Consider the following 22,622-nt stretch of genomic DNA (forward strand, 5'->3'; position numbering starts at 1 on the left):
TGTAGTTGGTTGGTTGGTTGGTTTAAGGGTGACCCCGCATCGGAGTACCACATAGACCGCAAGTTGGGTCCGTTGTGTTGCCCTAGTCAGTATATATGTAGTTAATATTATATTTTTATATTTATATTTATTTCTTAAACTTTGGAATACAATCATACTCTTACTACCTTTGCCTTTTGCCTTCGCCAAGCATACAAGTTCTATACGTGTATGTAAGCACGTATGTATGTACATATGGGAATTTTGTACCTTGCTTTGACATATATTGCAAATTTTTTAAAGAAAAAGTTAAATTGTTTTATTAATTAAAATAATATTAAATATTTATTTATTTAAAAAATTTTATATGCACACATATGTATATATATATATATATACAATATATATATACATATTTAAAAACGCGATTGATTAGTGAATATTTGCTTCAATATCAAAAAATTAAGTATTATATTAAAATAAAATTTACATAATTCACATTAGTGAAATTTATTTATTTCATTACCATCATTCATTTCAACCAAAATTTAAGTTTTCAATATTCATCAAAATATTGGATTATTTCATGCATCCAACTAACGCCACTGAGAATTGCTCTGGTGATACCATTGAGATATTTAATTTTATTTTTTCAAACATATTATTTTAAGTAATATATAAAATAAACTGTTCAGATGATTGATAATTTGATATATTTTATATTTTCAATAGTTATAATTGATTTATATTAAGGAGTTTTAAGAAAATCGACTAAAACTAGCGAAAATTTAATATTTTGAGTACAAAGTTTCGACTAAAACACTCGTTACAAGAAAAATATTGACTTTATTCCAATTTAAGTATATTGATATGGAAGTGATACATGCATACTATCGTTATAGATATTCATTTGTTGAATTAGTAAATTCAGTGAATTTTAGTGAATTAAATAAATCTTAAAGTTTGTCATATAGAAGCACTAAATAGCACTGGAACGTGAAATTTTGATTATCATCTTTTCGTTCTGCTTCTCAAATTTTAAAGGGAGTTAAACAACATATTGGATTCCAGAAATTATCTATTGGTCTAGTGCGTACAGTGCATAAAGTGAGTGAAGTGTTGAAAGTGTATACTACATACGTGGAATTTTAATTGAGGTTTTAATCTACAATATATAAGGCGTTATTCAATAGGTGGGCTTCAACTTTTTTCCTATAGGGAGGGCGAACGACGCAATATTTTTTATTTTTTGCTTGTCATTTGTAAACTTCATTAATATACATTTCATCATGGAACGCTACACACTTGAGCAACGATTGCAAATCGTGCAAATTTTTTATGAAAATAATCGTTCTGTTGCTGCTACTTTAAGAGCATTACGGCCATTTTACGGTCCATTTAACAAGCCATCCCGTTCGACAATCGACCGTATAGTGAAAAAATTTGTACAGGGTGGCTGATGAAAGCCGCTACCAAAAAAAAATTGAATAACTTTTTTTCTTTTTAAGTTATCTGTTCCATTTTTGTTTTAATTTGCAGATTCATCTTTAAAATTTATTAAAATGGATAAGTGGGACATGCAAACAAGAATTTGGATAGTCCGCCGCTATCACGCACTGGAGTCCGTAGTTTTGGTACAGAGAGAGTACAGGCGGATGTTTGGCGGCGATCCCCCGAGCAGATGGACCATAATGAGACTGGTGAATAATTTTGCTGAGCAAGGAACAATCGCAAGAAGGCCTTATCATCGAAACTCACCAGTTCGGACGGAGAAAACGATCGCTGCTGTAGCTGCAGCTATACAAAGCAATCCAAGGGTTTCAACAAGAAGCTTATCTGCTCAACTTGGTGTAAAAAAAGCTGTTGCCAGTAAGAAAACAGCTGAAAAGAAGAAAAGTGAAAAGGCTAAGGCGAAAGATGCAAAAAAGGGTGGTGCATTAAAAGTGAAACCAACTAAAGCCAAATCTGCAACTGCTAAGCCAAAAGCAGCTAAAGCAAAAGCAACTGCTGCTAAATCCAAGAAGTCTGTATCTAATAAAAAGCCAGCAGCAAAAAAACCTACAGCAGCAGGTAAAAAGTAAATAATTTACGGTGTTTGTAAGTGAGTTACAAACGGAACCTCATGGTTAATTAATAATAAGCCCTTTTCAGGGCTACAAAATCTCTTAACAAAAAGATCAAAAGTGAATTTATTTCTTACAGTGTGTAGAAAACATTAAAAAATTAAAAACCAAGTAGTTCAACAAACCAATATCATATTTAATAGACTAATGAAACCATATGAACATAGCTCTGGTATTCTTCAATATTAAGGAATTTTAAAATTAATTTCAATGTGCATACATACATACATATGTATGTATGTAGAGATATTAATGAAGACATTTTTTCATTCTCTTTGTTAATTTATATTTTGTAGCCCTGAAAAGGGCCTTGTTTGGTCAATACATTTATATACCATTAGTTCAGTTGGAAAAATTATTTGGAACTGGTATATTTGGTAACAGCTTTGGTACCTTCACTGACGGCATGTTTGGCCAATTCACCGGGCAAGAGTAAACGTACAGCAGTTTGAATTTCGCGACTGGTGATGGTTGAACGCTTGTTATAGTGAGCTAAACGCGACGCTTCCGCAGCAATGCGCTCAAAGATGTCATTCACAAAACTATTCATAATGCTCATGGCCTTGGATGAAATACCGGTATCAGGATGTACTTGTTTCAGCACTTTATAGATGTAGATGGCATAACTTTCCTTCCTCTTACGCTTCTTTTTCTTATCATTTTTAGTAATATTCTTTTGAGCCTTACCGGCTTTCTTTGCTGCTTTTCCACTAGTTTTTGGCACCATTTTAATTTCTTCACAACTTTGATGATATTTTATGACTTTATTTTCACTCACACTATTTGTCACTTATTATACCTACCATGTGTCGTGTGCAGGCTTAAGTGTATATTTTCCGACCAACTCTTCGGCGAGACAAAACGAAGTAGTAGTACACGCACGATGATCAACAGCACAGTATAAGGGTTGGTGCTCAGCATAGCGAGAAAGTATATAAGCAGCGTACATTTTGTGTATCAGTGAATAGTGTGCTTATACATTGAGTATAATACAGTACAGTGCTTTTTAGTGTAGTGAAGTGAACAATCTATAATAGTGAAAATGTCAGGTCGCGGTAAAGGTGGTAAAGTTAAGGGAAAGGCAAAGTCCCGTTCAAATCGTGCTGGTCTTCAATTTCCAGTTGGTCGTATTCATCGTTTGTTGCGCAAAGGCAATTATGCTGAGCGTGTTGGTGCCGGTGCTCCAGTTTATCTAGCTGCAGTTATGGAATATTTAGCATGTAATGAAATAAAAGAAAAATAATTATTTATAAATTATTTCATTACATGGCGATCCTGCCAGCTTGGTGCTAAGATTTTTTTGCACAAGTGACGGAAAGCGCAATGCTAATTCCAAAGTCCTGGTATTGATCAGCCGACAAGACAAAGACAAGAATCATCCCACGTCATTTACAATTGGCCATCCGTAACGATGAAGAATTGAATAAATTGTTGTCCGGTGTAACTATTGCTCAAGGTGGTGTTTTGCCTAATATTCAAGCTGTACTTTTGCCAAAGAAGACCGAAAAGAAAGCATAAAGTGAAAAATATAGGCGAATTATAATTATAAATACCGACGCAAACAAACCGTCCTTTTCAGGACGACAAAATACATTTACAAAGAGATTTAAATAATTTCTCACTAAATGTGTTATTTTTTCATACATATTATCGAATGTGAATAGACGCATGTATATTTGCGCCAAAACTGCGGCATACAAACTGGTTATGTATACATATTCATTCATACATGTGTATACATTCCTACAGACTGTACTAAAAAACGCTCGTGTATAAATGATGTGTAGTAGATAAAGAAATGTACATATATGTATGTTTGTATGTATGTACTACGTACATTAACGAAAACACAAAAATATATACACATATATGTATATGCATGAATATTCCAATAAAATTTTTGATCTTTTTCGTTTAGAAATTTTGGTCTTGAAAAGGACCTGGCATCCCATTAGGTGTATTATATTTTTATACATATTACCGAATTGCGCCAAAATTGCTGCTTATTAACTGGTTATGTGTGCATATACGTACATAAACGTGTATACATGCATGCCGACTATACTTAAAAACACACGAGTATAAACGATGTGGAGGAGATAAATGGCCTCTGGTGACGGTCAAGCATTGTTTGACAAGAACTTTATATGTGTGCGTGTCGGGTGCTTGACGCTAATATCTAAAATTTTTGATTTTTACCGACAACAAGTATGTGTGACACGACGCCACCCGACTGCACTAACACATTCAAAGCTCAGTCAAGCATGCTGTATCGTCACCAGAGGCCAAAAGAACTGTATATGTATGTTTGTATGTATGCACTACATACATTAACGAAAACACAAAAATATCTACACATATATGTATGTATACACATAAATATTCCAATAAAATTTTTGATCTATTTCGTTTAACAAATTGTGGTCCTGAAAAGGACCGTTTTTTCACAAGTTTTCTTATTGATTTAAGCACGTTCACCACGAATACGTCTAGCCAATTGAATATCTTTTGGCATAATTGTAACACGCTTAGCATGGATGGCACACAAGTTGGTATCTTCAAAAAGACCAACCAAGTATGCTTCACTTGCTTCTTGTAGAGCCATAACAGCAGAACTTTGGAAACGTAGATCTGTTTTGAAATCTTGCGCTATTTCACGAACCAAGCGCTGGAATGGCAATTTCCGTATCAATAATTCGGTACTCTTTTGATAGCGACGAATTTCACGCAACGCCACTGTACCTGGACGATAACGATGTGGCTTTTTAACTCCACCAGTTGCTGGTGCACTTTTGCGTGCAGCTTTAGTCGCCAATTGTTTACGTGGTGCTTTTCCACCAGTCGATTTTCGGGCTGTTTGCTTTGTACGAGCCATTTCTCACTACTCACTTTTTTATTATTTGTCACACTGATTTGAACACTATAGAACACTATACACTGTACTAATAACAAATTGTATGACGTTCACATCTTAAGTAGCAATTTCAACTAATACGTTTCACAAGTCCATGTATTATGTAGGCATGTGTTGAAGCGAGATAGATGTATGGTGTACCTTTTGTCTTGGGTATTGCAGTTGTGAGATTTTGGTATAAATAGATGTGCTCTCGCTTCTGTTATTTCATTGGTGGTGAAGTGTCACAGTGTTAAAGTGTTAAATTCTTACTTGTGCAAATAGTAAATATTAAAAAATGACTGGTCGCGGCAAAGGTGGTAAAGGTTTGGGAAAAGGTGGTGCCAAACGTCATCGCAAAGTTTTACGTGATAACATCCAAGGTATCACTAAACCAGCTATTCGACGTTTAGCTCGTCGTGGTGGTGTAAAACGTATATCTGGTTTGATATATGAAGAAACTCGTGGTGTTTTAAAAGTATTTTTGGAGAATGTTATCCGTGATGCAGTTACCTATACTGAACATGCCAAAAGGAAAACAGTTACAGCTATGGATGTTGTGTACGCTTTAAAGAGACAAGGCCGTACTTTATACGGTTTCGGCGGTTAAATAATTTCTTGGGGGTACATATTTGAAAAACATAAAAAACGGTCCTTTTCAGGACCACAATATTCTTTTAACAAAGATTCAAAATTTTGTACAACTAAAATTTTAAAGAAACACAATTCTGTTGTGATTCTATATTTGATGTGCACGAGTACATATGTATGTACATACTCATTATACAATTAACACGTTCGCGGAAGTGAATGCTATAGCATTCAAATTTTAAAGCCAAGTTTTGTTCATTTAATTTCATGTAACTTTAAGTTTTTGTAATTAATATACATTTTAAAGTAATTACCACTTGATTCATTAAGTACTTTCATATAACAGTTAAAATACGATGTTCTGACTACACTTATAATATATGTGTAATCAGATTTAGGATATTGCAACTAGTTTCAAAAATAATTGCCTGTCTATTATTGCAGCTTCCTGAAATTTTTAGTGTCGGCGAACGTGTTAAATAGATTATGACTGTATTTTAACACCCAAGCCTCTAGCCTGATATATTTAATTGTTAAATAATTTTTTCGCTACATAAATACAACTTTTTAAAAATATATATGTAGTTGGTTGGTTGGTTGGTTTAAGGGTGACCCCGCATCGGAGTACCACATAGACCGCAAGTTGGGTCCGTTGTGTTGCCCTAGTCAGTATATATGTAGTTAATATTATATTTTTATATTTATATTTATTTCTTAAACTTTGGAATACAATCATACTCTTACTACCTTTGCCTTTTGCCTTCGCCAAGCATACAAGTTCTATACGTGTATGTAAGCACGTATGTATGTACATATGGGAATTTTGTACCTTGCTTTGACATATATTGCAAATTTTTTAAAGAAAAAGTTAAATTGTTTTATTAATTAAAATAATATTAAATATTTATTTATTTAAAAAATTTTATATGCACACATATGTATATATATATATATATACAATATATATATACATATTTAAAAACGCGATTGATTAGTGAATATTTGCTTCAATATCAAAAAATTAAGTATTATATTAAAATAAAATTTACATAATTCACATTAGTGAAATTTATTTATTTCATTACCATCATTCATTTCAACCAAAATTTAAGTTTTCAATATTCATCAAAATATTGGATTATTTCATGCATCCAACTAACGCCACTGAGAATTGCTCTGGTGATACCATTGAGATATTTAATTTTATTTTTTCAAACATATTATTTTAAGTAATATATAAAATAAACTGTTCAGATGATTGATAATTTGATATATTTTATATTTTCAATAGTTATAATTGATTTATATTAAGGAGTTTTAAGAAAATCGACTAAAACTAGCGAAAATTTAATATTTTGAGTACAAAGTTTCGACTAAAACACTCGTTACAAGAAAAATATTGACTTTATTCCAATTTAAGTATATTGATATGGAAGTGATACATGCATACTATCGTTATAGATATTCATTTGTTGAATTAGTAAATTCAGTGAATTTTAGTGAATTAAATAAATCTTAAAGTTTGTCATATAGAAGCACTAAATAGCACTGGAACGTGAAATTTTGATTATCATCTTTTCGTTCTGCTTCTCAAATTTTAAAGGGAGTTAAACAACATATTGGATTCCAGAAATTATCTATTGGTCTAGTGCGTACAGTGCATAAAGTGAGTGAAGTGTTGAAAGTGTATACTACATACGTGGAATTTTAATTGAGGTTTTAATCTACAATATATAAGGCGTTATTCAATAGGTGGGCTTCAACTTTTTTCCTATAGGGAGGGCGAACGACGCAATATTTTTTATTTTTTGCTTGTCATTTGTAAACTTCATTAATATACATTTCATCATGGAACGCTACACACTTGAGCAACGATTGCAAATCGTGCAAATTTTTTATGAAAATAATCGTTCTGTTGCTGCTACTTTAAGAGCATTACGGCCATTTTACGGTCCATTTAACAAGCCATCCCGTTCGACAATCGACCGTATAGTGAAAAAATTTGTACAGGGTGGCTGATGAAAGCCGCTACCAAAAAAAAATTGAATAACTTTTTTTCTTTTTAAGTTATCTGTTCCATTTTTGTTTTAATTTGCAGATTCATCTTTAAAATTTATTAAAATGGATAAGTGGGACATGCAAACAAGAATTTGGATAGTCCGCCGCTATCACGCACTGGAGTCCGTAGTTTTGGTACAGAGAGAGTACAGGCGGATGTTTGGCGGCGATCCCCCGAGCAGATGGACCATAATGAGACTGGTGAATAATTTTGCTGAGCAAGGAACAATCGCAAGAAGGCCTTATCATCGAAACTCACCAGTTCGGACGGAGAAAACGATCGCTGCTGTAGCTGCAGCTATACAAAGCAATCCAAGGGTTTCAACAAGAAGCTTATCTGCTCAACTTGGTGTAAAAAAAGCTGTTGCCAGTAAGAAAACAGCTGAAAAGAAGAAAAGTGAAAAGGCTAAGGCGAAAGATGCAAAAAAGGGTGGTGCATTAAAAGTGAAACCAACTAAAGCCAAATCTGCAACTGCTAAGCCAAAAGCAGCTAAAGCAAAAGCAACTGCTGCTAAATCCAAGAAGTCTGTATCTAATAAAAAGCCAGCAGCAAAAAAACCTACAGCAGCAGGTAAAAAGTAAATAATTTACGGTGTTTGTAAGTGAGTTACAAACGGAACCTCATGGTTAATTAATAATAAGCCCTTTTCAGGGCTACAAAATCTCTTAACAAAAAGATCAAAAGTGAATTTATTTCTTACAGTGTGTAGAAAACATTAAAAAATTAAAAACCAAGTAGTTCAACAAACCAATATCATATTTAATAGACTAATGAAACCATATGAACATAGCTCTGGTATTCTTCAATATTAAGGAATTTTAAAATTAATTTCAATGTGCATACATACATACATATGTATGTATGTAGAGATATTAATGAAGACATTTTTTCATTCTCTTTGTTAATTTATATTTTGTAGCCCTGAAAAGGGCCTTGTTTTGTTAATATATTTATATACCATTGGTTCAGTTGGAAAAATTATTTGGAACTGGTATATTTGGTAACAGCTTTGGTACCTTCACTGACGGCATGTTTGGCCAATTCACCGGGCAAGAGTAAACGTACAGCAGTTTGAATTTCGCGACTGGTGATGGTTGAACGCTTGTTATAGTGAGCTAAACGCGACGCTTCCGCAGCAATACGCTCAAAGATGTCATTCACAAAACTATTCATAATGCTCATGGCCTTAGATGAAATACCGGTATCAGGATGTACTTGTTTCAACACTTTATAGATGTAGATGGCATAACTTTCCTTCCTCTTACGCTTCTTTTTCTTATCATTTTTAGTAATATTCTTTTGAGCCTTACCGGCTTTCTTTGCTGCTTTTCCACTAGTTTTTGGCGGCATTTTAATTTCTTCACAACTTTGATGATTTTATGATTTTATTTTCACTCACACTATTTGTCACTTAATATACAGGCTTAAGTGTATGTTTTCCGACCAACTCTTCGGCGAGACAATACGAAGTAGTAGTACACGCACGATGCTCAACAGCACAATATAAGGGTTGGTGCTCAGCAGAGCGAAAAAGTATATAAGCAGCGCACATTTTGTGTATCAGTGAATAGTGTGCTTATACATTGAGTATAATACAGTACAGTGCTTTGTAGTGTAGTGAAGTGAACAATCTATAACAGTGAAAATGTCAGGCCGTGGTAAAGGTGGTAAAGTTAAGGGAAAGGCAAAGTCCCGTTCAAATCGTGCTGGTGCCGGTGCTCCAGTTTATCTAGCTGCAGTTATGGAATATTTAGCAGCTGAAGTTCTTGAATTGGCTGGTAATGCTGCTCGTGATAACAAAAAGACAAGAATCATCCCACGTCATTTACAATTGGCCATCCGCAACGATGAAGAATTGAATAAATTGTTGTCCGGTGTAACTATTGCTCAAGGTGGTGTTTTGCCTAATATTCAAGCTGTACTTTTGCCAAAGAAGACCGAAAAGAAAGCATAAAGTGAAAAATATAGGCGAATTATAATTATAAATACCGACGCAAACAAACCGTCCTTTTCAGGACGACAAAATACATTTACAAAGAGATTTAAATAATTTCTCACTAAATGTGTTATTTTTTCATACATATTATCGAATGTGAATAGACGCATGTATATTTGCGCCAAAACTGCGGCATATAAACTGGTTATGTATACATATTCATTCATACATGTGTATACATGCCTACAGACTGTACTAAAAACCGCTCGTGTATAAATGATGTGGAGTAGATAAAGAAATGCGTATGTGTGTTTGTATGTATGTACTACGTGCATTAACGAAAACACAAAAATATCATATATGTTTACGCATAAATATTCCAACAAAATGTTTGATCTTTTTCATTAAACAAATTGTGGTCCCGAAAAGGACCGTTTTTTATAATAGTTTTCTTATTCATTTAATATTCTTAATAAAGAACGTGGCATCCCATTAGGTGTATTATATTTTTATACATATTACCGAATTGCGCCAAAATTGCTCCTTATAAACTGGTTATGTGTGCATATACCTACATAAACGTGTATACATGCATGCCGACTATACTTTAAAACACACGAGTATAAACGATATGGAGTAGATAAAGAACTGTATATGTATGTACTACATACATTTACGAAAACACAAAAATATCTACACATAGAGGCTATTCGTAAATTCATCACTGCGCTGCATAATATGATTATTCTGCACTGCCACTGCTAATCAGCACACATCTGTTGCATCAGCCATTTTTATGATTTGTGTTTTGCTACTATTTGCGCACAATATACTGCATTGTTGCATTTTCGACCACTTATGAGTTGCGGTGTTGCCAATTTTTGCATTTACGAACAGGCCCATATATATGCATAAATATTTCAATAAAATTTTTCATCTTTTTCGTTTAACAAATTGTGGTCCTGAAAAGGACCGTTTTTTCGTAAGTTTTCTTATTGATTTAAGCACGTTCACCACGAATACGTCTAGCCAATTGAATATCTTTTGGCATAATTGTAACACGCTTAGCATGGATGGCACACAAATTGGTATCTTCAAAAAGACCAACCAAGTATGCTTCACTTGCTTCTTGTAGAGCCATAACAGCAGAACTTTGGAAACGTAGATCAGTTTTGAAATCTTGCGCTATTTCACGAACCAAGCGCTGGAATGGCAATTTGCGTATCAATAATTCGGTACTCTTTTGATAGCGACGAATTTCACGCAACGCCACTGTACCTGGACGATAACGATGTGGCTTTTTAACTCCACCAGTTGCTGGTGCACTTTTGCGTGCAGCTTTTGTCGCCAATTGTTTACGTGGTGCCTTTCCACCAGTCGATTTTCGGGCTGTTTGCTTTGTACGAGCCATTTTTCACTACTCACTTTATTATTTTCCCACACTTGAACACTATAGAACACTAAACACTGTACCTATAACAAATTGTATGACGTTCACATCTTAAGTAGCAATTTCAACAACAACGTTTCACAAGTCCATGTATTATGTAGGCATGTGTTGAAGCGAGATAGATGTATGGTGTACCTTTTGGCTTGGGTATTGCAGTTGTGAGATTTTGGTATAAATAGATGTGCTCTCGCTTCTGTTATTTCATTGGTGGTGAAGTGTTACAGTGTTAAAGTGTTAAATTCTTACTTGTGCAAATAGTAAATATATTATCAAAAAATGACTGGTCGCGGCAAAGGTGGTAAAGGTTTGGGAAAAGGTGGTGCCAAACGTCATCGCAAAGTTTTACGTGATAACATCCAAGGTATCACTAAACCAGCTATTCGACGTTTAGCTCGTCGTGGTGGTGTAAAACGTATATCTGGTTTGATATATGAAGAAACTCGTGGTGTTTTAAAAGTATTTTTGGAGAATGTTATCCGTGATGCAGTTACCTATACTGAACATGCCAAAAGGAAAACAGTTACAGCTATGGATGTTGTGTACGCTTTAAAGAGACAAGGCCGTACTTTATACGGTTTCGGCGGTTAAATAATTTCTTGCGTACATATTTAAAAAACGGTCCTTTTCAGGACCACAATATTCTTTTAACAAAGATTCAAAATTTTGTACAATTAAAATTTTAAACAAACTCACAATTCTGTTGTGATTCTATATTTGATGTGCATGAGTACATATGTACATTCTCATTATACAATTAACACGTTCGCGGACGTGAATGCTATAGCATTCAAATTTTAAAGCCAAGTTTTATTCATTTAATTTCATGTAACTTTAAGTTTTTGTAATTAATATACATTTTAAAGTAATGACCACTTGATTCATTAAGTACTTTCATATAACAGTTAAAATACGATATTCTGACTACAGTTATAATACATGTGTAATCAGATTTAGGATATTACAACTAGTTTCAAAAATAATTGCCTATCTATTTTTGCAGCTTCCTGAATTTTTAAGTGTCCGCGAACGTGTTAAATAGATTATGGCTGTATTTTAACACCCAGGCCTCTAGCCTGATATATTTAATTGTTAAATAATTTTTTTCGCTACATAAATACAACTTTTTAAAAATATATATGTATGTAGTTAAAATTATATTTTTATATTTATATTTATTTCTTTAACTTTGGAATACAATCATACTCTTACTACCTTTGCCTTTTGCCTTCGTCAAGCATACAAGTTGTATACGTGTATGTAAGCACGTATGTATGTGCATATGGGAATTTTGTACCTTGCTTTGACATATATTGCAAATTTTTTAAAGAAAAAGTTAAATTTTTTTATTAAGTAAAATAATATTTAATTAATTAAATAAAAAATTTTGTATGCACACATATATATATATATATATATATATATACATATTTAAAAATGCGATTGATTAGTGAATATTTGCATTAATATAAAAAAATTAAATATTATATTAAAATAATTCACATTAGTGAAATTTATTTATTTCATTACCATCACTCATTTCAACCAAAATTAAAGTTTTCAATATTCATCAAAATATTAGAATATTTCATGCATCCAACTAACGCCACTGAGAATTGCTCTGGTGATACCATGGAGATATTTAATTTTATTTTTTCAAACATATTATTTTAAGTAATATTTAAAATAAAATGTTTAGATGATTGATAATTTGATATATTTTATATTTTCAATAGTAATAATTGATTTATATTAAGGAGTTTTAAGAAAATCGACTAAAACTAGCGAAAATTTAATATTTTGAGTACAAAGTTTCGACTAAAACACTCGTTACAAGAAAAATATTGATTTTATTCCAATTTAAGTATATTGATATGAAAGTGACACATGCATACTATCGTTTTGCACATTCATTTGTTGAATTAGTAAATTCAGTGAATTTTAGTGAATTAAATAAATCTTAAAGTTTGTCATATAGCAGCACTAAATAGCACTGGAACGTGAAAATTTGATTATCATCTTTTCGTTCTGCTTCTCAAATTTTAAACAGAGTTAAACAACATATTGAATTCCAGAAATTATCTTTATTTACCAGTGCTCTATTGGTGTAGTGCGTACAGTGCATAAAGTGAGTGAAGTGTTTAAAGTGTATAATACATACGTGGAATTTTAATTGAGGTTTTAATCTACAATATATAAATAAAGATGTCTGATTCAGTTGCTGTTGTGAATGTAAGCTCCCCAGTAGCTACTGCTGCTACTATTGCTGAAAAAAAAGTGGTTGCCAAAAAGGTTAAGGCAGCTAAACCCAAAAAGCCGTCGGTTGCCCCTACCCATCCACCAACACAACAAATGGTCGACGCATCAATTAAGAATTTAAAGGAACGTGGCGGCTCATCACTTTTGGCGATTAAGAAATATATTAGTGCGACATACAAATGTGATGCCCAAAAATTGGCACCATTCATTAAAAGCTATTTGAAATCGGCTGTTACAAGTGGCAAATTAATTCAAACCAAAGGAAAAGGTGCGTCCGGTTCATTCAAACTATCAGTAGCAGCTAGTAAATCAAGCGAGGGAAAATTGAAATCAAAAGCCGTAAAATCAGCAGAGAAGGTTAAGGCTAAAAAGAAGGCAGCAGATAGTGGTGCATCAAAGAAAAAATCATTGAGTAAAGTCAAAAAGGCGGCAAGTGGTGAGAAAAAGGTAAAAAAGCTGTTGCCAGTAAGAAAACAGCTGAAAAGAAGAAAACTGAAAAGGCTAAGGCGAAAGATGCAAAAAAGGGTGGTGCATTAAAAGTGAAACCAACTAAAGCCAAATCTGCAACTGCTAAGCCAAAAGCAGCTAAAGCAAAAGCAACTGCTGCTAAATCCAAGAAGTCTGCATCGAATAAAAAGCCAGCCGCAAAAAAACCTACAGCAGCAGGTAAAAAGTAAATAATTTACGGTGTTTGTAAGTGAGTTATAAACGGAACCTTCATGGTAAATTAATAATAAGCCCTTTTCAGGGCTACAAAATCTCTTAACAAAAAGATCAAAAGTGAATTTATTCCTTACAGTGTGTAGAAAACATTAAAAAAAATAAAAACCAAGTAGTTCAACAAACCAATATCATATTTAATAGACTAATGAAACCATATGAACATATTCTTCAATATTAAGAAATTTTAAAATTAATTTCAATGTGCATACATATGTAGAGATATATTAATGAAGACATTTTTTCATTCTCTTTGTTAATTTATATTTTATGGCCCTGAAAAGGGCCTTGTTTTGTTAATATATTTATATACCATTGGTTCAGTTGGAAAAATTATTTGGAACTGGTATATTTGGTAACAGCTTTGGTACCTTCACTGACGGCATGTTTGGCCAATTCACCGGGCAAGAGTAAACGTACAGCAGTTTGAATTTCGCGACTGGTGATGGTTGAACGCTTGTTATAGTGAGCTAAACGCGACGCTTCCGCAGCAATACGCTCAAAGATGTCATTCACAAAACTATTCATAATGCTCATGGCCTTGGATGAAATACCGGTATCAGGATGTACTTGTTTCAACACTTTATAGATGTAGATGGCATAACTTTCCTTCCTCTTACGCTTCTTTTTCTTATCATTTTTAGTAATATTCTTTTGAGCCTTACCGGCTTTCTTTGCTGCTTTTCCACTAGTTTTTGGCGGCATTTTAATTTCTTCACAACTTTGATGATTTTATGATTTTATTTTCACTCACACTATTTGTCACTTATTATACATACCATGTGTCGTGTGCAGGCTTAAGTGTATGTTTTCCGACCAACTCCTCGGCGAGACAATGCGAAGTAGTAGTACACGCACGATGCTCAACAGCACAATATAAGGGTTGGTGCTCAGCATAACGAAAAAGTATATAAGCAGCGCACATTTTGTGTATCAGTGAATAGTGTGCTTATACATTGAGTATAATACAGTACAGTGCTTTGTAAAGTAGTGAAGTGAACAATCTATAACAGTGAAAATGTCAGGCCGTGGTAAAGGTGGTAAAGTTAAGGGAAAGGCAAAGTCCCGTTCAAATCGTGCTGGTCTTCAATTTCCAGTTGGTCGTATTCATCGTTTGTTGCGCAAAGGCAATTATGCTGAGCGTGTTGGTGCCGGTGCTCCAGTTTATCTAGCTGCAGTTATGGAATATTTAGCAGCTGAAGTTCTTGAATTGGCTGGTAATGCTGCTCGTGATAACAAAAAGACAAGAATCATCCCACGTCATTTACAATTGGCCATTCGCAACGATGAAGAATTGAATAAATTGCTGTCCGGTGTAACTATTGCTCAAGGTGGTGTTTTGCCTAATATTCAAGCTGTACTTTTGCCAAAGAAGACCGAAAAGAAAGCATAAAGTGAAAAATATAGGCGAATTATAATTATAAATACCGACGCAAACAAACCGTCCTTTTCAGGACGACAAAATACATTTACAAAGAGATTTAAATAATTTCTCACTAAATGTGTTATTTTTTCATACATATTATCGAATGTGAATAGACGCATGTATATTTGCGCCAAAACTGCGGCATATAAACTGGTTATGTATACATATTCATTCATACATGTGTATACATGCCTACAGACTGTACTAAAAACCGCTCGTGTATAAATGATGTGGAGTAGATAAAGAAATGCGTATGTGTGTTTGTATGTATGTACTACGTGCATTAACGAAAACACAAAAATATCATATATGTTTACGCATAAATATTCCAACAAAATGTTTGATCTTTTTCATTAAACAAATTGTGGTCCCGAAAAGGACCGTTTTTTATAATAGTTTTCTTATTCATTTAATATTCTTAATAAAGAACGTGGCATCCCATTAGGTGTATTATATTTTTATACATATTACCGAATTGCGCCAAAATTGCTCCTTATAAACTGGTTATGTGTGCATATACCTACATAAACGTGTATACATGCATGCCGACTATACTTTAAAACACACGAGTATAAACGATATGGAGTAGATAAAGAACTGTATATGTATGTACTACATACATTTACGAAAACACAAAAATATCTACACATAGAGGCTATTCGTAAATTCATCACTGCGCTGCATAATATGATTATTCTGCACTGCCACTGCTAATCAGCACACATCTGTTGCATCAGCCATTTTTATGATTTGTGTTTTGCTACTATTTGCGCACAATATACTGCATTGTTGCATTTTCGACCACTTATGAGTTGCGGTGTTGCCAATTTTTGCATTTACGAACAGGCCCATATATATGCATAAATATTTCAATAAAATTTTTCATCTTTTTCGTTTAACAAATTGTGGTCCTGAAAAGGACCGTTTTTTCGTAAGTTTTCTTATTGATTTAAGCACGTTCACCACGAATACGTCTAGCCAATTGAATATCTTTTGGCATAATTGTAACACGCTTAGCATGGATGGCACACAAATTGGTATCTTCAAAAAGACCAACCAAGTATGCTTCACTTGCTTCTTGTAGAGCCATAACAGCAGAACTTTGGAAACGTAGATCAGTTTTGAAATCTTGCGCTATTTCACGAACCAAGCGCTGGAATGGCAATTTGCGTATCAATAATTCGGTACTCTTTTGATAGCGACGAATTTCACGCAACGCCACTGTACCTGGACGATAACGATGTGGCTTTTTAACTCCACCAGTTGCTGGTGCACTTTTGCGTGCAGCTTTTGTCGCCAATTGTTTACGTGGTGCCTTTCCACCAGTCGATTTTCGGGCTGTTTGCTTTGTACGAGCCATTTTTCACTACTCACTTTATTATTTTCCCACACTTGAACACTATAGAACACTAAACACTGTACCTATAACAAATTGTATGACGTTCACATCTTAAGTAGCAATTTCAACAACAACGTTTCACAAGTCCATGTATTATGTAGGCATGTGTTGAAGCGAGATAGATGTATGGTGTACCTTTTGGCTTGGGTATTGCAGTTGTGAGATTTTGGTATAAATAGATGTGCTCTCGCTTCTGTTATTTCATTGGTGGTGAAGTGTTACAGTGTTAAAGTGTTAAATTCTTACTTGTGCAAATAGTAAATATATTATCAAAAAATGACTGGTCGCGGCAAAGGTGGTAAAGGTTTGGGAAAAGGTGGTGCCAAACGTCATCGCAAAGTTTTACGTGATAACATCCAAGGTATCACTAAACCAGCTATTCGACGTTTAGCTCGTCGTGGTGGTGTAAAACGTATATCTGGTTTGATATATGAAGAAACTCGTGGTGTTTTAAAAGTATTTTTGGAGAATGTTATCCGTGATGCAGTTACCTATACTGAACATGCCAAAAGGAAAACAGTTACAGCTATGGATGTTGTGTACGCTTTAAAGAGACAAGGCCGTACTTTATACGGTTTCGGCGGTTAAATAATTTCTTGCGTACATATTTAAAAAACGGTCCTTTTCAGGACCACAATATTCTTTTAACAAAGATTCAAAATTTTGTACAATTAAAATTTTAAACAAACTCACAATTCTGTTGTGATTCTATATTTGATGTGCATGAGTACATATGTACATTCTCATTATACAATTAACACGTTCGCGGACGTGAATGCTATAGCATTCAAATTTTAAAGCCAAGTTTTATTCATTTAATTTCATGTAACTTTAAGTTTTTGTAATTAATATACATTTTAAAGTAATGACCACTTGATTCATTAAGTACTTTCATATAACAGTTAAAATACGATATTCTGACTACAGTTATAATACATGTGTAATCAGATTTAGGATATTACAACTAGTTTCAAAAATAATTGCCTATCTATTTTTGCAGCTTCCTGAATTTTTAAGTGTCCGCGAACGTGTTAAATAGATTATGGCTGTATTTTAACACCCAGGCCTCTAGCCTGATATATTTAATTGTTAAATAATTTTTTTCGCTACATAAATACAACTTTTTAAAAATATATATGTATGTAGTTAAAATTATATTTTTATATTTATATTTATTTCTTTAACTTTGGAATACAATCATACTCTTACTACCTTTGCCTTTTGCCTTCGTCAAGCATACAAGTTGTATACGTGTATGTAAGCACGTATGTATGTGCATATGGGAATTTTGTACCTTGCTTTGACATATATTGCAAATTTTTTAAAGAAAAAGTTAAATTTTTTTATTAAGTAAAATAATATTTAATTAATTAAATAAAAAATTTTGTATGCACACATATATATATATATATATATATATATACATATTTAAAAATGCGATTGATTAGTGAATATTTGCATTAATATAAAAAAATTAAATATTATATTAAAATAATTCACATTAGTGAAATTTATTTATTTCATTACCATCACTCATTTCAACCAAAATTAAAGTTTTCAATATTCATCAAAATATTAGAATATTTCATGCATCCAACTAACGCCACTGAGAATTGCTCTGGTGATACCATGGAGATATTTAATTTTATTTTTTCAAACATATTATTTTAAGTAATATTTAAAATAAAATGTTTAGATGATTGATAATTTGATATATTTTATATTTTCAATAGTAATAATTGATTTATATTAAGGAGTTTTAAGAAAATCGACTAAAACTAGCGAAAATTTAATATTTTGAGTACAAAGTTTCGACTAAAACACTCGTTACAAGAAAAATATTGATTTTATTCCAATTTAAGTATATTGATATGAAAGTGACACATGCATACTATCGTTTTGCACATTCATTTGTTGAATTAGTAAATTCAGTGAATTTTAGTGAATTAAATAAATCTTAAAGTTTGTCATATAGCAGCACTAAATAGCACTGGAACGTGAAAATTTGATTATCATCTTTTCGTTCTGCTTCTCAAATTTTAAACAGAGTTAAACAACATATTGAATTCCAGAAATTATCTTTATTTACCAGTGCTCTATTGGTGTAGTGCGTACAGTGCATAAAGTGAGTGAAGTGTTTAAAGTGTATAATACATACGTGGAATTTTAATTGAGGTTTTAATCTACAATATATAAATAAAGATGTCTGATTCAGTTGCTGTTGTGAATGTAAGCTCCCCAGTAGCTACTGCTGCTACTATTGCTGAAAAAAAAGTGGTTGCCAAAAAGGTTAAGGCAGCTAAACCCAAAAAGCCGTCGGTTGCCCCTACCCATCCACCAACACAACAAATGGTCGACGCATCAATTAAGAATTTAAAGGAACGTGGCGGCTCATCACTTTTGGCGATTAAGAAATATATTAGTGCGACATACAAATGTGATGCCCAAAAATTGGCACCATTCATTAAACGCTATTTGAAATCGGCTGTTACAAGTGGCAAATTAATTCAAACCAAAGGAAAAGGTGCGTCCGGTTCATTCAAACTATCAGTAGCAGCTAGTAAATCAAGCGAGGGAAAATTGAAATCAAAAGCCGTAAAATCAGCAGAGAAGGTTAAGGCTAAAAAGAAGGCAGCAGATAGTGGTGCATCAAAGAAAAAATCATTGAGTAAAGTCAAAAAGGCGGCAAGTGGTGAGAAAAAGGTAAAAAAGCTGTTGCCAGTAAGAAAACAGCTGAAAAGAAGAAAACTGAAAAGGCTAAGGCGAAAGATGCAAAAAAGGGTGGTGCATTAAAAGTGAAACCAACTAAAGCCAAATCTGCAACTGCTAAGCCAAAAGCAGCTAAAGCAAAAGCAACTGCTGCTAAATCCAAGAAGTCTGCATCGAATAAAAAGCCAGCCGCAAAAAAACCTACAGCAGCAGGTAAAAAGTAAATAATTTACGGTGTTTGTAAGTGAGTTATAAACGGAACCTTCATGGTAAATTAATAATAAGCCCTTTTCAGGGCTACAAAATCTCTTAACAAAAAGATCAAAAGTGAATTTATTCCTTACAGTGTGTAGAAAACATTAAAAAAAATAAAAACCAAGTAGTTCAACAAACCAATATCATATTTAATAGACTAATGAAACCATATGAACATATTCTTCAATATTAAGAAATTTTAAAATTAATTTCAATGTGCATACATATGTAGAGATATATTAATGAAGACATTTTTTCATTCTCTTTGTTAATTTATATTTTATGGCCCTGAAAAGGGCCTTGTTTTGTTAATATATTTATATACCATTGGTTCAGTTGGAAAAATTATTTGGAACTGGTATATTTGGTAACAGCTTTGGTACCTTCACTGACGGCATGTTTGGCCAATTCACCGGGCAAGAGTAAACGTACAGCAGTTTGAATTTCGCGACTGGTGATGGTTGAACGCTTGTTATAGTGAGCTAAACGCGACGCTTCCGCAGCAATACGCTCAAAGATGTCATTCACAAAACTATTCATAATGCTCATGGCCTTGGATGAAATACCGGTATCAGGATGTACTTGTTTCAACACTTTATAGATGTAGATGGCATAACTTTCCTTCCTCTTACGCTTCTTTTTCTTATCATTTTTAGTAATATTCTTTTGAGCCTTACCGGCTTTCTTTGCTGCTTTTCCACTAGTTTTTGGCGGCATTTTAATTTCTTCACAACTTTGATGATTTTATGATTTTATTTTCACTCACACTATTTGTCACTTATTATACATACCATGTGTCGTGTGCAGGCTTAAGTGTATGTTTTCCGACCAACTCCTCGGCGAGACAATGCGAAGTAGTAGTACACGCACGATGCTCAACAGCACAATATAAGGGTTGGTGCTCAGCATAACGAAAAAGTATATAAGCAGCGCACATTTTGTGTATCAGTGAATAGTGTGCTTATACATTGAGTATAATACAGTACAGTGCTTTGTAGAGTAGTGAAGTGAACAATCTATAACAGTGAAAATGTCAGGCCGTGGTAAAGGTGGTAAAGTTAAGGGAAAGGCAAAGTCCCGTTCAAATCGTGCTGGTCTTCAATTTCCAGTTGGTCGTATTCATCGTTTGTTGCGCAAAGGCAATTATGCTGAGCGTGTTGGTGCCGGTGCTCCAGTTTATCTAGCTGCAGTTATGGAATATTTAGCAGCTGAAGTTCTTGAATTGGCTGGTAATGCTGCTCGTGATAACAAAAAGACAAGAATCATCCCACGTCATTTACAATTGGCCATTCGCAACGATGAAGAATTGAATAAATTGCTGTCCGGTGTAACTATTGCTCAAGGTGGTGTTTTGCCTAATATTCAAGCTGTACTTTTGCCAAAGAAGACCGAAAAGAAAGCATAAAGTGAAAAATATAGGCGAATTATAATTATAAATACCGACGCAAACAAACCGTCCTTTTCAGGACGACAAAATACATTTACAAAGAGATTTAAATAATTTCTCACTAAATGTGTTATTTTTTCATACATATTATCGAATGTGAATAGACGCATGTATATTTGCGCCAAAACTGCGGCATATAAACTGGTTATGTATACATATTCATTCATACATGTGTATACATGCCTACAGACTGTACTAAAAACCGCTCGTGTATAAATGATGTGGAGTAGATAAAGAAATGCGTATGTGTGTTTGTATGTATGTACTACGTGCATTAACGAAAACACAAAAATATCATATATGTTTACGCATAAATATTCCAACAAAATGTTTGATCTTTTTCATTAAACAAATTGTGGTCCCGAAAAGGACCGTTTTTTATAATAGTTTTCTTATTCATTTAATATTCTTAATAAAGAACGTGGCATCCCATTAGGTGTATTATATTTTTATACATATTACCGAATTGCGCCAAAATTGCTCCTTATAAACTGGTTATGTGTGCATATACCTACATAAACGTGTATACATGCATGCCGACTATACTTTAAAACACACGAGTATAAACGATATGGAGTAGATAAAGAACTGTATATGTATGTACTACATACATTTACGAAAACACAAAAATATCTACACATAGAGGCTATTCGTAAATTCATCACTGCGCTGCATAATATGATTATTCTGCACTGCCACTGCTAATCAGCACACATCTGTTGCATCAGCCATTTTTATGATTTGTGTTTTGCTACTATTTGCGCACAATATACTGCATTGTTGCATTTTCGACCACTTATGAGTTGCGGTGTTGCCAATTTTTGCATTTACGAACAGGCCCATATATATGCATAAATATTTCAATAAAATTTTTCATCTTTTTCGTTTAACAAATTGTGGTCCTGAAAAGGACCGTTTTTTCGTAAGTTTTCTTATTGATTTAAGCACGTTCACCACGAATACGTCTAGCCAATTGAATATCTTTTGGCATAATTGTAACACGCTTAGCATGGATGGCACACAAATTGGTATCTTCAAAAAGACCAACCAAGTATGCTTCACTTGCTTCTTGTAGAGCCATAACAGCAGAACTTTGGAAACGTAGATCAGTTTTGAAATCTTGCGCTATTTCACGAACCAAGCGCTGGAATGGCAATTTGCGTATCAATAATTCGGTACTCTTTTGATAGCGACGAATTTCACGCAACGCCACTGTACCTGGACGATAACGATGTGGCTTTTTAACTCCACCAGTTGCTGGTGCACTTTTGCGTGCAGCTTTTGTCGCCAATTGTTTACGTGGTGCCTTTCCACCAGTCGATTTTCGGGCTGTTTGCTTTGTACGAGCCATTTTTCACTACTCACTTTATTATTTTCCC

General features: G+C 33.6%; 3 protein-coding genes across 3 annotated transcripts; all 3 read left to right on the forward strand.

Moving 5' to 3' along the window:
- The first annotated feature begins 3,050 nt into the window (after positions 1-3,050).
- On the forward strand, positions 3,051-9,625 carry LOC128871239 (histone H2A-like). The gene is made up of 2 exons (XM_054113318.1): positions 3,051-3,322; positions 9,403-9,625. Exons 1-2 carry the CDS (start codon positions 3,145-3,147, stop codon positions 9,597-9,599), a joined length of 375 nt encoding a protein of 124 aa, XP_053969293.1. The 5' UTR covers positions 3,051-3,144; the 3' UTR covers positions 9,600-9,625.
- A 5,372-nt stretch (positions 9,626-14,997) lies between these two features.
- Positions 14,998-15,460, forward strand: LOC128871238 (histone H2A). The gene has a single exon (XM_054113317.1). The coding sequence runs from the start codon at positions 15,026-15,028 to the stop codon at positions 15,398-15,400; it is 375 nt and encodes a 124-aa protein (XP_053969292.1). The 5' UTR covers positions 14,998-15,025; the 3' UTR covers positions 15,401-15,460.
- A 5,298-nt stretch (positions 15,461-20,758) lies between these two features.
- LOC128871237 (histone H2A) lies at positions 20,759-21,261 on the forward strand. The gene has a single exon (XM_054113316.1). It carries the CDS (start codon positions 20,827-20,829, stop codon positions 21,199-21,201), a length of 375 nt encoding a protein of 124 aa, XP_053969291.1. The 5' UTR covers positions 20,759-20,826; the 3' UTR covers positions 21,202-21,261.
- Positions 21,262-22,622: the final 1,361 nt, after the last annotated feature.

The sequence above is a fragment of the Anastrepha ludens genome, unplaced genomic scaffold, assembly GCF_028408465.1.
Source record: "Anastrepha ludens isolate Willacy unplaced genomic scaffold, idAnaLude1.1 ptg000115l, whole genome shotgun sequence".
NCBI lineage: Eukaryota > Metazoa > Arthropoda > Insecta > Diptera > Tephritidae > Anastrepha > Anastrepha ludens.

Coding starts and splice junctions, on each gene's coding strand:
- LOC128871239 (XM_054113318.1), top strand. CDS start 3,145: ATGTCAGGTCGCGGTAAAGGTGGTAAAGTTAAGGGAAAGGCAAAGTCC. Junction 3,323..9,402: donor AGTTATGGAATATTTAGCAT/GTAATGAAATAA, acceptor AATATTTAGCAG/CTGAAGTTCTTGAATTGGCT.
- LOC128871238 (XM_054113317.1), top strand. CDS start 15,026: ATGTCAGGCCGTGGTAAAGGTGGTAAAGTTAAGGGAAAGGCAAAGTCC.
- LOC128871237 (XM_054113316.1), top strand. CDS start 20,827: ATGTCAGGCCGTGGTAAAGGTGGTAAAGTTAAGGGAAAGGCAAAGTCC.